The sequence below is a fragment of the Salmo salar genome, chromosome ssa08, assembly GCF_905237065.1.
Source record: "Salmo salar chromosome ssa08, Ssal_v3.1, whole genome shotgun sequence".
Classification (NCBI taxonomy): Eukaryota; Metazoa; Chordata; class Actinopteri; order Salmoniformes; family Salmonidae; genus Salmo; species Salmo salar.
In genome coordinates this window covers 9,369,866-9,384,214 of record NC_059449.1, presented here as the reverse complement: position 1 = coordinate 9,384,214, position 14,349 = coordinate 9,369,866, and the positions used below count along the sequence as shown (strand labels likewise).

At 43.4% G+C, this 14,349-nt stretch overlaps 1 protein-coding gene and 1 long non-coding RNA gene across 2 annotated transcripts; both read right to left on the bottom strand.

The window, feature by feature from the left end:
• Window positions 1-934: 934 nt before the first annotated feature.
• LOC106610154 (uncharacterized) lies at window positions 935-8,253 on the bottom strand. Its single transcript, XR_001329856.2, has 3 exons — window positions 8,084-8,253; window positions 6,186-6,313; window positions 935-2,099 (listed from the first exon to the last, which is right to left on the bottom strand). It is a non-coding gene; the product is annotated as an uncharacterized lncRNA (long non-coding RNA).
• A 2,800-nt stretch (window positions 8,254-11,053) lies between these two features.
• Window positions 11,054-13,865, bottom strand: LOC106610104 (uncharacterized). The gene is made up of 3 exons (XM_014209274.2): window positions 13,369-13,865; window positions 13,029-13,159; window positions 11,054-12,853 (listed from the first exon to the last, which is right to left on the bottom strand). Exons 1-3 carry the CDS (start codon window positions 13,625-13,627, stop codon window positions 11,714-11,716), a joined length of 1,530 nt encoding a protein of 509 aa, XP_014064749.1. The 5' UTR covers window positions 13,628-13,865; the 3' UTR covers window positions 11,054-11,713.
• Window positions 13,866-14,349: the final 484 nt, after the last annotated feature.

The window sequence follows — 14,349 nt, the reverse complement described above, 5'->3', positions numbered from 1 at the left end:
TTGGGTCAAACGTTTTGGGTAGCCTTCCACAAGCTTCCCACAATAGGTTGGGTGAATTTTGGCCCATTCCTCCTGACAGAGCTGGTGTAACTGAGTCAGGTTTGTAGGCCTCCTTGCTCGCACACACTTTTTCAATTATGCCCACAAATTGTCTATAGGGCAAACAGTTTTTGTTTCATCAGACCAGAGGACATTTCTACAAAAAGTATGATCTTTGTACACATGTGCAGTTGCAAACCGTAGTCTGACTTTTTTATGGCGGTGTCGGAGCAGTGGCTTCTTCCTTGCTGAGCGGCCTTTCAGGTTATGTCGATATAGGACTCGTTTCACTGTGGATATAGATACTTTTGTACCTGTTTCCGCTAGCATCTTCACAAGGTCCTTTGCTGTTGTTCTGGGATTGATTTGCACTTTTCGCACCAAAGTACGTTCACAGAATGCGTCTCCTTCCTGAGCGGTATGACGGCTGCGTTGTCCCATGGTGTTTATACTTGCATACTATTGTTTGTACAGATGAACGTGGTACCTTCAGGCATTTGGAAATTGCTCCCAAGGATGAACCAGACTTGTGGAGGTATACACATTTTATTCTGAGGTCTTGGCTAATTTCTTTTGATTTTCCCTTAATGTCAAGCAAAGAGGCACTGAGTTTGAAGGTAGGCCTTGAAATACATCCAGAGGTACACTTCCAATTGACTCAAATGATGTCAATTAGCCTATCAGAAGCTTCTAAAGCCATTACATCATTTTCTGGAATTTTCCAAGCTGTTTAAAGGCACAGTCAACTTAGTGTATGTAAACTTCTGACCCACTTGAATTGTGATACAGTAAATTATAAGTGAAATAATCTGAAAACAATTGTTGGAAAAATGACTTGTGTCATGCACAAAGTAGATGTCCTAACCGACTTTCCAAAACTATAGTTTGTTAACAAGAAATTTGTGGAGTGGTTGAAAAACAAGTTTAAATGACTCCAACATAAGTGTATGTTAACCTCCGACTTCAACTGTAATATATATAAATATATATACACTTTTTTGTTTTTACTCAGACACCTGCGACCCATTCCAAACCTCCCTGTGACCCACCAGTTGAGAATTGCTAAGCTAAAGAATGGCTCCCAGATATCCCTGGTGTACATCTCAAGCCACATGCTACAATTTCTCCCCATTGTGGACACTCCTATGTCTGATAAGGCTACTCAGGAAGGAGAAGCTCTTGTAACATACTTTGCACTTGAAGGGCCTCTCCTTGGAGTGAACGGTCTTGTGCCAATTCACATAGTTCGACTCAGTAAAGCGCTTCCCACACGTGGGGCAGGCGTACGGCTTGTCGGCGTCTGTCCTAATACTCTGCCTCCCACGTTGTGACCCAATGACACCAGAGGAGGTAGAAGCAGGAGCGACCAGCCTCAGGTGGTTAGTCTTTGAGCTCCCTCCTTGACCTCTAGCCATTGTTTGGGTGTTATTGGGATTGTGTGCTGTGTTATTGGCTAGGTACCTCTTGTGGTGAACGCCCGTCCTGACCCGGTCTGTATTGGTGGGGTAACTATGAGGCAGCTGAGGAAGGATAGATCCAGCTCCAGGCTTTCTATGAACACAGTCACTAAGCATTAGACAAGATCCTGAAGGAGAAGACAGACTTCCTGATAGACTTCCACCAGGGGTGTCTCCCACTACTCTCTATGAAGGCTGAAGCCCAGGGTGACTTATTCTGTTCATCATGGATACTGTGATGTTTGTATCATAGGAACAGGTGGGTCTATCTCTATCAGCCCCAGGCCCTGCTTCATCCCTGCATTGAGACTGTGGAGAGAAGGTTCTGGGCTGCAGACTAGATCTCTGACTGGAGCCTCTGTCTCTCTGATGACCACTAGGACTGAGGCTGTTCAGTCTACCTGTCCACTAGTTGTGTTCTATGTGGTGGTGGTGGGGTCTCTGTCCCTCGTGGTTGGGTCCTGGTTCTGACTTGGGAAGGAAGAGCGAAAGCTTCTCATCCAGGGTCCTGATCTGGGGCCAGAGTTTATGACCAGCCACCTCAGAGGTCCAGTCTCTCCCACCAGCAACACCGGATATCAGCAGGTCCTCATGGACTGCAGACTGTAAATACAAATTGAACAGAAAATTATAAAGGTTTATATAATAAACACTTTGCTGTACACACAGAAACATGACATAAAATGCTAACCACAGTCAACTACCTAACCATATGGAGCCATTAGAGTTTATTATTTAAAAAAATAAAATATGTGTTGATTCAAGAACGAAGTACAGTATGTTTTGGTTCGACTGAGATATAGGAAACTCAGTCCCTCCAATGACACAAAAATAACCAAGTCAGTCAGCACAGATTCAATTTTGTATTTCAACAAGATGGTCATACACTCAAATACTGTAGGTCTGTCAACATGGGACAGTGATGTTTTCAACGAAAATCACAGAAGTGGGGTACAGAAGCAATCTTTCCCATTGAAAGCATTTCAGCCAAGCCTGAATTCAAGCAATAACGACACAGATAGTTAAAAATATATATAACTGGATTATAGCTCCCGTCCAAATGTTGTGAATTATATATATATATATATATATTCATGTCATAGTCATTAGTCAACTCCACTCAAGTAACTTCAAACAGTGAATGCTAGCAATGGCTAACTATGCTAACTATTCTACCAGTCTGTTTAAATTAGTGTTAGCATGCTAACAGCACACACTGCACCCTGAAATGTATATTATTAGGGGTATGCAGTAGGTTGATAACAATATCAACAAAGTATGGGACATTTCAAATCAAAATTCCCAGCTGATGAGAAAAGTCATAGTATTTAAAGTAAGAGAATGAACAAGATTTAACAAGGCAACCTTGGTTCTAATTTGTATGGGCCCCAATGGCAGATTTTGAGCGATTTTTACATGTCCCCCAGTAGTGGGGCATGGCCACTGTGAAATGTCATTCCGTGAGGGACTACAAAATGAAGTACAGTACTTTCATTGCACAAAACAATAATACCTTTTCTCACTATGTTAACGTTTTACCTTTTCGGTAAATCTGCTACCCTCGCTGCTTTCTTCTCTGCAATGAGTACCTCCCCGACCCTTCACCGAATGCTAACACATTCGGGGCCGTCTGATTGGGCCAGAGCCAGAACACACGTGGGTAAAGCGGAGGTTTGAAAATTCTTCATTGGCTTTGATACTCTAAACCCTATGTTACGTTCCCCAGTTTCTGTGTTGTGGTTTGTGTATTATCATGTATGTATTTCAGGAAATGGATTCCTGAAATCCTCTACGAGCAGCTGATTGGTCAATCAACATTGATGATTGGAGAGCTGACCCCGCCCCCTCGTCAGGACACAGCTGTCTCCAATTACTAACTTCTTCTGAAGCTATATAAGCCCCAGTTCTGTTGCTCAGAGAAAGAGATGATTGCAGGGAGATATTTGCTGAGAGAGGAGGTTGATGGCAGAGGGATATATATATATATATATATGTATGTATATATATATATATATATGTATGTATGTATGTGTGTGTGTGTGTGTGTGTGTATATATGTTGGTTGTTTCTCAGAAAGAGAATTTGGTATGTACTTAGTTAGTTGTTGCTGAGAAACCTTATTATGTTCTGTGTTAGTTTGTTGCTCAGAGAGAGTGCTTCTTTAATGTCCTGAGGTTTTCTTAGTTTAGTTGTGAAATTGTTTGTTATTCTGTTTCCTTTGTTCCCAGGGGGGAAGAAGGCACCTAGGGAGTGCTTAGGCAAGAGGCCCGCGGGCATACATATACCCGTAGTAATTTATTGTCTATACACACTAGGAAAGACCTGGGCGGACCATCCCCTGTATTTTGGTTAGTGCACCAGGTGGTGCTAGTTAGGTAAGTAGTGGGTAGGCAGGTAAGGTAGGAGAGGGGGCTTTGATATTTAGTTTCTTTGCTTTGGTTCCGTCCAGCCCCTTTTCCCCAACATACCGTGTGAAGGAATAAATTCCCAGGTAAGGGTATTCTCTGCCTTTTTGTCATCCTTGCTCACACCTACACTTCCATACCTTTTTCACACCATGGAGAGTAAAGTTGTAGCAGGGTGTTGCGTTCCCTCTTTCTAGAGGCGTGCGTAACACCCTAAACTTCAACTAAATATTGTAATAAATAATGTGGAAAGTTGAGGTGAATAAACTGCTTGGAGTAACCCTGGATTGTAAACTGTCATGGTAAAAACATATTGATGTGACAGTAGCTAAGATGGGGAGAAGTCTGTCCATAATAAAGTGCTGCTCTGCCTTAACAACACTATCAACAAGGCAGGTCCTACAGGCCATAGTTTTGTCACACCTGGACTACTTTCCAGGTGCGACAAAAAGAGACTTAGAAAAATTACAATTGGCACAGAACAGGGCAGCACGGCTGGCCCTTAAATGTACAAGGAGAGCTAACATTAATAATATGCATGTCAATATCTCATGGCTCAAAGTGGAGGAGAGCTTGACTTCATCACTACTTGTTTTTGTAAGAAGTGTTGACATGCTGAATGCACCGATATGTCTGTTTAAAATACTAGCACACAGCTCGGACACCCATGCATACCGCACAAGACATGCCACCAGAGACCTCTTCACAGTCCAGAACAGACTATGGGAGGCACACAGTACTACATAGAGCCATGGCTACATTGAACTCTATTCCACATCAGGTAACTGATGCAAGCAGTAGAATCAGATTTAAAAAAACAGATAAATACACCTTATGGAACAGAGAGGACTGTGAAGAGACACACGGGCACAAGCATACATATGCTAAAAGACACAATCTACACACACGTATACATGGATTTTGTGTTGTAGATATGTGGTAGTGGCCTGAGGGCACATCATTAATGTGTTGTGAAAAGTGCTATGAAATGTAATGTCATGAAATATTTTTATTTGTATATACAGTAGCTGCCTTAAAGGAAAGGTTCACCCATTTTGAATGTTATACTGTTTTTGTGCATCTCTGAGTGATGTTCTCGCGATTCCCTGGGCCATGTCATGTTTTCATGTATATCTGAGTTATTGGCATTCAAGCAGGCAGACATCTGGCCGGTATGACGTAGAGCTGTGATGAAGTCTCTCTCTCTACACTGGAAGTTAATAGGAATACGACTTTAAGATGGCGAAAATGTCTATCATACATGTCAGATTTCAATTCTAGCCGATGTCATAACTCGGGAGCATGTCTTCTCTCGAATGAGCCATTGAACATATTTTTGCGATATTCCTACCTCGAGAAATTTGTAATTTAACGGAGGGCCCTGCACATTTTTCCTATTTGTCTGCCTCTTTAGTCCAGGGTGTACTGCATGGTGCCGTTGACGGAGATGTTACAGAAAGGAGATCGGAATCCAATGAATGAAGCAACGTATAACCCCCCACCCAGCCGACTGTTGACCAATCGCATTCATGTTGTCATACTGCGTCACGAGGTTGCTAAGCTAATCGCCACGCAAACCCTTCTCAAAGTCAAAGTATGTCGAGAAACATGCCTATTTTTCTCTAAAGTACATAATGTCACAATTCCAAGGCTATACGATATTACAGAGAGCAAGTTAATTATGTCAAATCTCAGAAAATATTGGTAATGTACTTCTTGGTGACAAAATTTGTGCTAATGTTGGGTTTTTGAATTGCCCAGTGAGGCACAATCTGCAGGTTGAATGTGGTGATATTGATACTGCAGTTTGTTTAGGCGATTTTACAGCTAACTAGCTACGTTACATGCTGATATTATATTTGTTATTCCTGTTTTCTAGCTATGTTTGCTAGCCAGCCAGCCAGCCAATAGAAAGAGCATTGCATTGCGAAGCCGACTTGAGCGGCAACAGATTTCCACAACGATTTCCTTCATAAATACAAATAAAAAATACTTTGATTAGAGACGATACGATCGCTGATGACTTTGTTTTGTACAATGCCCCTCGTCACCACAAACGACTTCAATGATGGGAGTCTCAGACTAAAGTATATAGCGAATGACAAAGAAGCAAAATAATTTGGTGTGAGTCATCAGGCTAATAGAAGGCAGGCTAAAGGCAGCCCTGGTTTCAGCCAGTCTGTTGTCATGGAGACGTTGTTTTGTGTTTGACTGTCTGCTTCTGGTTGTGGTTAACAGTGTTGTTCCCCAGACCAGAGTTGAGGACACTTTCCCTTCCACTGACCTCCGCTATGTCGCCTCTGGTCCTGGCCTGCTTGGTGATGTCGTCCCCAGGGACCTTGGCTGCAACAGTCTGGGTCTGGGAATCCAAGATGGCCGCCCAGTCTCCTCGGTTAGCTTACAGCCAACCACCTGCAGGAAGAGGTTACAAAATAAACTTTACAAACATGGCAGAGAACTCTACATATGGAGTTTGAGTCCATTACCTGGTCAAGTTCAAACATAATGTTTGTTTTAGTATACACTGCTCAAAAAAATAAAGGGAACACTTAAACAACACAATGTAACTCCAAGTCAATCACACTTCTGTGAAATCAAACTGTCCACTTAGGAAGCAACACTGATTGACAATACATTTCACATGCTGTTGTGCAAATGGAATAGACAACAGGTGGAAATTATAGGCAATTAGCAAGACACCCCCAATAAAGAAGTGGTTCTGCAGGTGGGGACCACAGACCACTTCTCAGCTCCTATGCTTCCTGGCTGATGTTTTGGTCACTTTTGAATGCTGGCGGTGCTTTCACTCTAATGGTAGCATGAGACGGAGTCTACAACCCACACAAGTGGCTCAGGTAGTGCAGCTCATCCAGGATGGCACATCAATGCGAGCTGTGGCAAGAAGGTTTGCTGTGTCTGTCAGCGTAGTGTCCAAAGCATGGAGGCGCTACCAGGAGACAGGCCAGTACATCAGGAGACGTGGAGGAGGCCGTAGGAGGGCAACAAACCAGCAGCAGGACTGCTACCTCCGCCTTTGTGCAAGGAGGAGCAGGAGAAGCACTGCCAGAGCCCTGCAAAATGACCTCCAGCAGGCCACAAATGTGCATGTGTCTGCTCAAACGGTCAGAAACAGACTCCATGAGGGTGGTATGAGGGCCCGACGTCCACAGGTGGGGGTTGTGCTTACATCCCAACACCGTGCAGGATGTTAGGCATTTGCCACAGAACACCAAGATTGGCAAATTCGCCACTGGCGCCCTGTGCTCTTCACAGATGAAAGCAGGTTCACACTGAGCACGTGACAGACGTGACAGTGTCGGGAGATGCCGTGGAGAACGTTCTGCTGCCTGCAACATCCTCCAGCATGACCGGTTTGGCGGTGGGTCAGTCATGGTGTGGGGTAACATTTCTTTGGGGGGCCGCACAGCCCTCCATGTGCTCGCCAGAGGTAGCCTGACTGCCATTAGGTACCGAGATGAGATCCTCAGACCCCTTGTGAGACCATATGCTGGTGCGGTTGGCCCTGGGTTCCTCCTAATGCAAGACAATGCTAGACCTCATGTGGCTGGAGTGTGTCAGCAGTTCCTGCAAGAGGATGGCATTGATGCTATGGACTGGTCCGCCCGTTCCCCAGACCTGAATCCAATTGAGCACATCTGGGACATCATGTCTCGCTCCATCCACCAACGCCACGTTGCACCACAGACTGTCCAGGAGTTGGTGGATGCTTTAGTCCAGGTCTGGGAGGAGATCCCTCAGGAGACCATCCGCCACCTCATCAGGAGCATGCCCAGGCGTTGTAGAGAGGTCATACAGGCACGTGGAGGCCATACACACTACTGAGCCTCATTTTGACTTGTTTTAAGGACATTACATCAAAGTTGGATCAGCCTGTAGTGTGGTTTTCCACTTTAATTTTGAGTGTGACTCCAAATCCAGACCTCTATGGGTTGATAAATTGGATTTCCATAAATTATTTTTGTGTGATTTTGTTGTCAGCACATTCAACTATGTAAAGAAAAAAGTATTTAATAAGATTATTTCTTTCATTCAGATCTAGGATGTGTTGTTTAAGTGTTCCCTTTATTTTTTGGAGCAGTGTATAAACATAAGTTGTATTTATTTCATTTTATGTAAGCTAATATCTTCCTATTGATGCATATATATATATGTTCTCGATACCTTGATCCCACATCTTTAATCCACTCTCTGGTCTGTCCTCTTGTCTCCACTTTGAGCAGCTGCAGATCAGGCTTCCCATCCTCCATGTCTACTGACTGTAAGAGATACAGAGTGAGAGGATGTTGGATCAAGAAATCTGATATGAGCACCCTGCTATGGAGCATCTTCTGTTTGGGCAATGAGGGATTGCTATGAGTACTATGCAAACATTGTCATTGATTTGATTACTTGACACTCTTTAAAAGGATAGTTCGGGATTTTGGCAACTAGCTTTGCTAACTAGCTTAGCGCAAAGAATGGAAGTCTGCGGTTACACCTAATCCAGTTTTCGTGCTAAGCTAGTTAGCACTGGCGTGTGAAATTACCTCAAACTTCCTGTGTACTGGACGCAGAGATGTAAAAATGGTATCCACAAGTTCATCTGACTTATCCCTTTAATGGTTTGATAATTCAAAGGCATGGTCCCAGACTTAAGACAAGCTTAATCAAGACCTGGGCCCGTATCTACAAAGTGTCTTGGAGTAGGAGTGCTGATATAGGATCTGTCCATACAATCTTATTTATTATAAACTAAGATCAGCACTCCAACTCTGAGATACCCTGAGTAGAAGTGCTGATTGAGGATCAGGTCTTATTCATTATGATCTAAAAAGGCAAAACTGATCCTAGATCAGCACACCTACTCTAAGAGGCTTTGTGGATACAGCCCCTGACCTAATGCCATACAGACAGTAGTTCAAAATGGGCTCACCTCAGTGAGACTGTGTGTGTTCCTGTGCTGCTCAGCTGGTTCCAGGAGGTGTAGTCTGGTTGACCTCCATGACCATGGTCCCCTTAGGCTTCCCCAGACACTCCTCACACACCTCCTCCTTCACCAGCAGTACCTCTAAACCCTCCAGCTCCTGGAAGAGACAGGTGATACAGATTACACAGACATACACTCCCCCAGGTACGTACACACAGATAATAAACACACTTTGAACATGGAGTGTTTACCCATCCCTTCTACGTTTGAGTCCTATACTGTAGTTACAGAATGACTTCATTGTTGTTAAACCCATCATGGTGGACATAAATATGATGTGGGTAAATATGTCAGCGATGATAAGTCAAAAGTCAGACAAACCCGACTAAACTATTTTGACATGTACAGTATGTGTTTGTTAGTGAGTGGGTATGTGTAGGTATATTTAGTAAGTGTATATTTGTTATAAAGCACTGTTGTGTGTATGCAGTATAGGGTGAGCTCAGATCTAATGTACAGTTCATTCAGAAAGTATTCAGACCGCTTGACTTTTTCCACATTTTGTTACGTTACAGATTTATTCTAAAATGTTTTAAATCATCCCTCCCCCCTCTTCAATCTACACACAATACCCCATAATGACAAAGCGAAAACATGTTTTTAGACATTTTTGCAAATGTATTATTATTTTTTAAATAATCACATTTACATACGTATTCAGACCCTTTACTCAATACTTTGAAGCACCTTTGCCAGCCTTGAGTCTTCTTGGGTATGACGCTACATTGGCACATCTGAATTTGAGGAGTTTTTCCTATTCTTCTCTGCAGATCCTCTCAAGCTCTGTCAGGTCGGATGGGGAGCATCGCTGAACAGCTATTTTCAGGTCTCTCCAGAGATGTTCGATCGGGTTCAAGTCCGGGCTCTAGCTGGGCCACTCAAGGACATTCAGAGACTTGTCCCAAAGCCACTCCTGTGTTGTCTTGGCTGTGTGCTTAGGGTCGTTTTCCGGTTGGAAGGTGAACCTTTGCCCCCTGTCTAAGGTCCTGAGCGCTCTGGAGCAGGTTTTCATCAAGGATCTCTTTACTTTGCTCCGTTCATCTTTCCCTCGATCCTGATAAGTCTCCCAGTCCCTGCCTCTGAAAAAGATCCCCACAGCATGATGCTGCCACCACCATGCTTCACCGTAGGGATGGGGCCAGGTTTCCGCCAAACTTGATGCTTAGCATTCAGACCAAAGAGTTCCATCTTGGTTTCATCAGACCAAAGAATCTTGTTTCTCATGGTCTGGGAGTCCTTTAGATGCATTTTGGCAAACTCCAAGCAGGCTGTCATGTACATTTTACTGAGGAGTGGCTTCAGTCTGGCCACTCTACTGTAAAAGGCATGATTGGTGGAGTGCTGCAGAGATGCATGTCCTTCTGGAAGGTTCTCCCATCTCCACAGACGAACTCTGGAGCTCTGTCAGAGTGACCATCAGGTTCTTGGTCACCTCCCTGACCAAGGCCCTTCTCCCCCGATTGCTCAGCTTGGCCAGGCGGCCAGCTCTAGGAAGAGTCTTGGTGGTTCCAAACTTCTTCCATTTAAGAATGATGAAGGCTACTGTGTACTTGGGGACCTTCAATCCTGCAGACATTTTTTGGTACCCTTCCCCATATCTGTGCCTCGACACAATCCTGTCTCTGAGCTTTACGGACAATTCCTTCTACCTCATGGCTTGGTTTTGCTCTGACATGAACTGTCAACTGTGAGACTTTTATAGAAAGGTGTGTGCCTTTCCAAATCATGTTGAATCAATTGAATTTACCACAGGTGGACTCCAATCAAGTTGTTGAAACCTCAAGGATGAACAATGGAAACAGGATGCACCTGAGCTCAATTTCGAGTCTCATAGCAAAGGGTCTGAATACTTATGTAAATTAGGTATTTTATTTATTTTTAAACCTGTTTCCACTTTGTCCTTATGGGGTAGATGAGGGGAAACAATTATTTAAAACATTTTAGAATAAGGCTGTAAAGTAACAATGTGGAAAAGTCAAGGGGTCTGAATACTTTCTTATTTTCAATGACGGCCTAGGGTTAACTGGGTTAACTGCCTTGTTCAGATTTTTACCTTGTGAGCTCGGGGATTCGATCTTGCAACCTTTCGGTTGCTAATCCAACGCTCTAACCACTAGGCTACCTGCCGCCCCAAAGGGACGGGAATTTCAATTAAAGTCTTAGAATGAAAAGTCCCATTTTGTGTTTATTAAACAAACAAGTTTTAAATACACCACATATACAAATGTCTCAACTAAAAATCAGCATGAACATTTTCTCTTTAAAAAGAGTCTTTGGGAAAAAATTAAGTAGTTGAATGGAAGTAATGAAATAGGCATTTGTGAACAACATATAGCCGACACAGGACAAACACAATAAGTAACAGACTTGATAGGCTTATATATGCCTTAGAAATTCCACAATGTGTGGATGAAATATTTTACCCAGGAATATTCAACACTGAAATCTGTTACTCTCATTATTCCAAATGCATCTGTGGATCTTTTCTACTGACAACAATTCAAATTAATCTTTGTCTATAATGCAGGGTTTGTCAAAACGTCAGAAGTGATCGAGTGGAATGTTTACTTCCTATGTTATAGAGTGGAATGTTTTTTCTGCTGATGCAATATTCTACCAAGGAATATTCAACACTGAAATCTGTTACTCTCGTTATTACAAATGCATCGGTGGGTCTTTTCTGCAGAAAAAAATAAATAAAAACAATTTTCCTTTAAATACAGGGTTTGATCTAAACGTCATAAGCTATGTTATAGAGTGGAATGGTTTTTCTGCTGGTGTATCCTAAGGTAGCTCCTTTCTGAGAACCTCTACCTGCAGTGCGTTCAGACGAACGGCCTCTCTCCCGTGTGGACCTTCAAGTGCATCTTCAAATGGTGGTGGCGAGAGAACCTCTTCTCACACTGGGGGCAGCTGTAAGGTTTCTCCCCTGTGTGGACCCTTTGATGCCTCTTCAGGTCACCAGCCTGGGTGAAGCGCATGTGACACTGGGTACAGCTGTAGGGTTTTTCCCCTGTGTGGACCCTCTGGTGGATCTCCACCTTCTGGGAGCAGCTGAAGCCTTTGTTACAGAACATGCAGAGGAACCGTTTTTCTTTACTACCGCCTGATATTGCTCCCCTTCCCTGGGCCTGGGCTCTAGCCCTGTTATTTGAGTTCAATATCTGATCGAAAAGGATGTGGCCGTCTGAATCGGGAGGTGCCATTGACGTGGACACTGAGTTGCGATCCCTGAATGCGTGTAAAGGGGAGTGGGTTGCAACATTTAGATTTGTCTCTAAGCTTTCCCTGTAGTCTAAGAAGTTATTGGTGTTGCCCTGCGAGTGTCCTTCAAAAAAGTGAGTCTCGTCTGCATTCCATGTCAGAGATGTGTCGCCCTCCACTTTCACAGTCACCTCATCTACGACTATAACCTCCCCTTTCTTATCTAGGCACCCTTCAGAGTATACACTACTACTATACCGGTTCCAGTCCCCTCTAGACAGATCAGTCTGTCTCTCTAAACCCAAGGATATGTTGCCAGGGTCCATCTCTGTAGCGTAAGAACAAGACGGATCATCACCACCAGTGTCTAATGTTTCACCATCTCCACGGGAATGAGCAGGCCTCTTGCTCTGGTTAAATAACGGTAAATACTCTGAGCTGGGAGCAGGAGGACAGTCCAGTGGCTCCAGCCCCAGTCTCTTTGGATCTGATAATTGGTCAGATCCTGTGTGTAAGAGCCTTTGTGTTACAATTAAAGTCTTGGTGTCTGTCTCTGACTTGAGGATGGTGTCCGGCCTTCCACTGACCTCCGTGATGCTGCGTCGGTTCTTTGGCTCGTGAGCAGCGGTGGTGGGGTCCTCTGTAGCTTCATAGGGCACTCCAGCTGCTCCAGTCTGGATGTCTCTGCTGTGCCGTGGGTCCTCCTCTCCTTCAGATCTCTCCTGCTCGACCTCAGAACCTGCAGCCTCTGCATCTGCAGACTGACACAAAAAGAGAGGTTATTACCGGTACATGAGTGGAATTGGATAACAATGTCATAGGGAAGTCTCCCCTATGATAGATAAATGAGGATGTACATGTAAGCAAGTGAATAGCGGAGGGGAGCCTTTCTGAAACTGGTCACATTTGATGTACTGTAATTTTAATTACTCATACCTCTATTACGATAACGTGCTGGGTTGAGGTTCCACTCCCTTCATCTACAGCTACGGGTTGGTCATTTCTCCATGTATTGTGGCCCACTGGCTTCACAAAGTTCCTGTGGCCTCCAGTGAGATGTCCTTCACCTGAGAGAGTGATTGGATATAAAGAGGTGGTTAGCTTTGGTGCTCAACGCTATATTGACTATTGTACACTATTGACCGTTTTGACAGTCTAGAATTGGCAAGGATGTAAAGCAACACTTCTCATAACTTCTTGCAAGATAACAAAGTAATTAGTGGAATTATTGCATACTATCCAAACACATTTGGGAAGGGAACGTGGCAAAATGTACCTCTTGCCATTCCTCTGTATCGGTCGAGGACCTTTACACTACTGGGACGACTGGGGAGGGCGCGCTCCCGTGCCACCTTCAGTTCCAGTAGCTGTAGTTTCCTCCGCAATCCTCTGTTTTCTTTCTGTCTCTGAGTTACTTCCAAACGAAACACTGCATAGTCGTCGTCTACGAGTTTACAGATCTCTGCCACGGCTGCATTCGCTAGCACCTCCATGATGGAGGCTATTTGAGTGTGAAAAACCATACAGTTAGCCATTATTAGCAGCTAGCTAGCGTCAGCTAGATAACGCCAATCAACCAAGTCCTGTCTCCAACGCGAATTAAAGACTACTTGGGGTACGTATCTGATGCTTAGCAGTTCAATTAGTCATATTTGTAGTTCCATTATGTTAAAAATGTCTAAATAAAAACACTAACGTGAAAGTTGTTCTCGGTCACTGTTTACTTCCTTTTAGAGTGAAGAGAAAGGATTTCATTGGTTGGCGTCATGGGGCGTGATTAAATGAAAAAAGGAGTGCTCTGAGTTGCTCTTTGAAATATGCTATTGCTAGCTGCATTACAAATTAATCAAAACATTTCACAGCCATAATGTATCCACCACTGAAATATACATAAATGCAAATTAACAACAAATCACGACGTGTCATGATCAGTATCCGTTACACTCAGAACAGACTTGTTTAGAAAGAAGAGTGTGTTAGCTATAATATCTATCTATATATATATAGTACAAGTCAAACGTTTGGACACACATACTCATTCCAGGTGTTTATTTATTTTTACTAGTTCTACATTGTAGAATAATAGTGAACACATCAAAACTATGAAATAACAAATATGGAATCATTTAGTAACCAAACAAGTGTTAAACAAATCAAAATATATTTTATATTTGAGATTCTTCAAAGTTGCCACCCTTTGCCTTCATGACAGCTTTGCACACTCTTGGCATTCTCTCAACTAGCTTCATGAGGAATG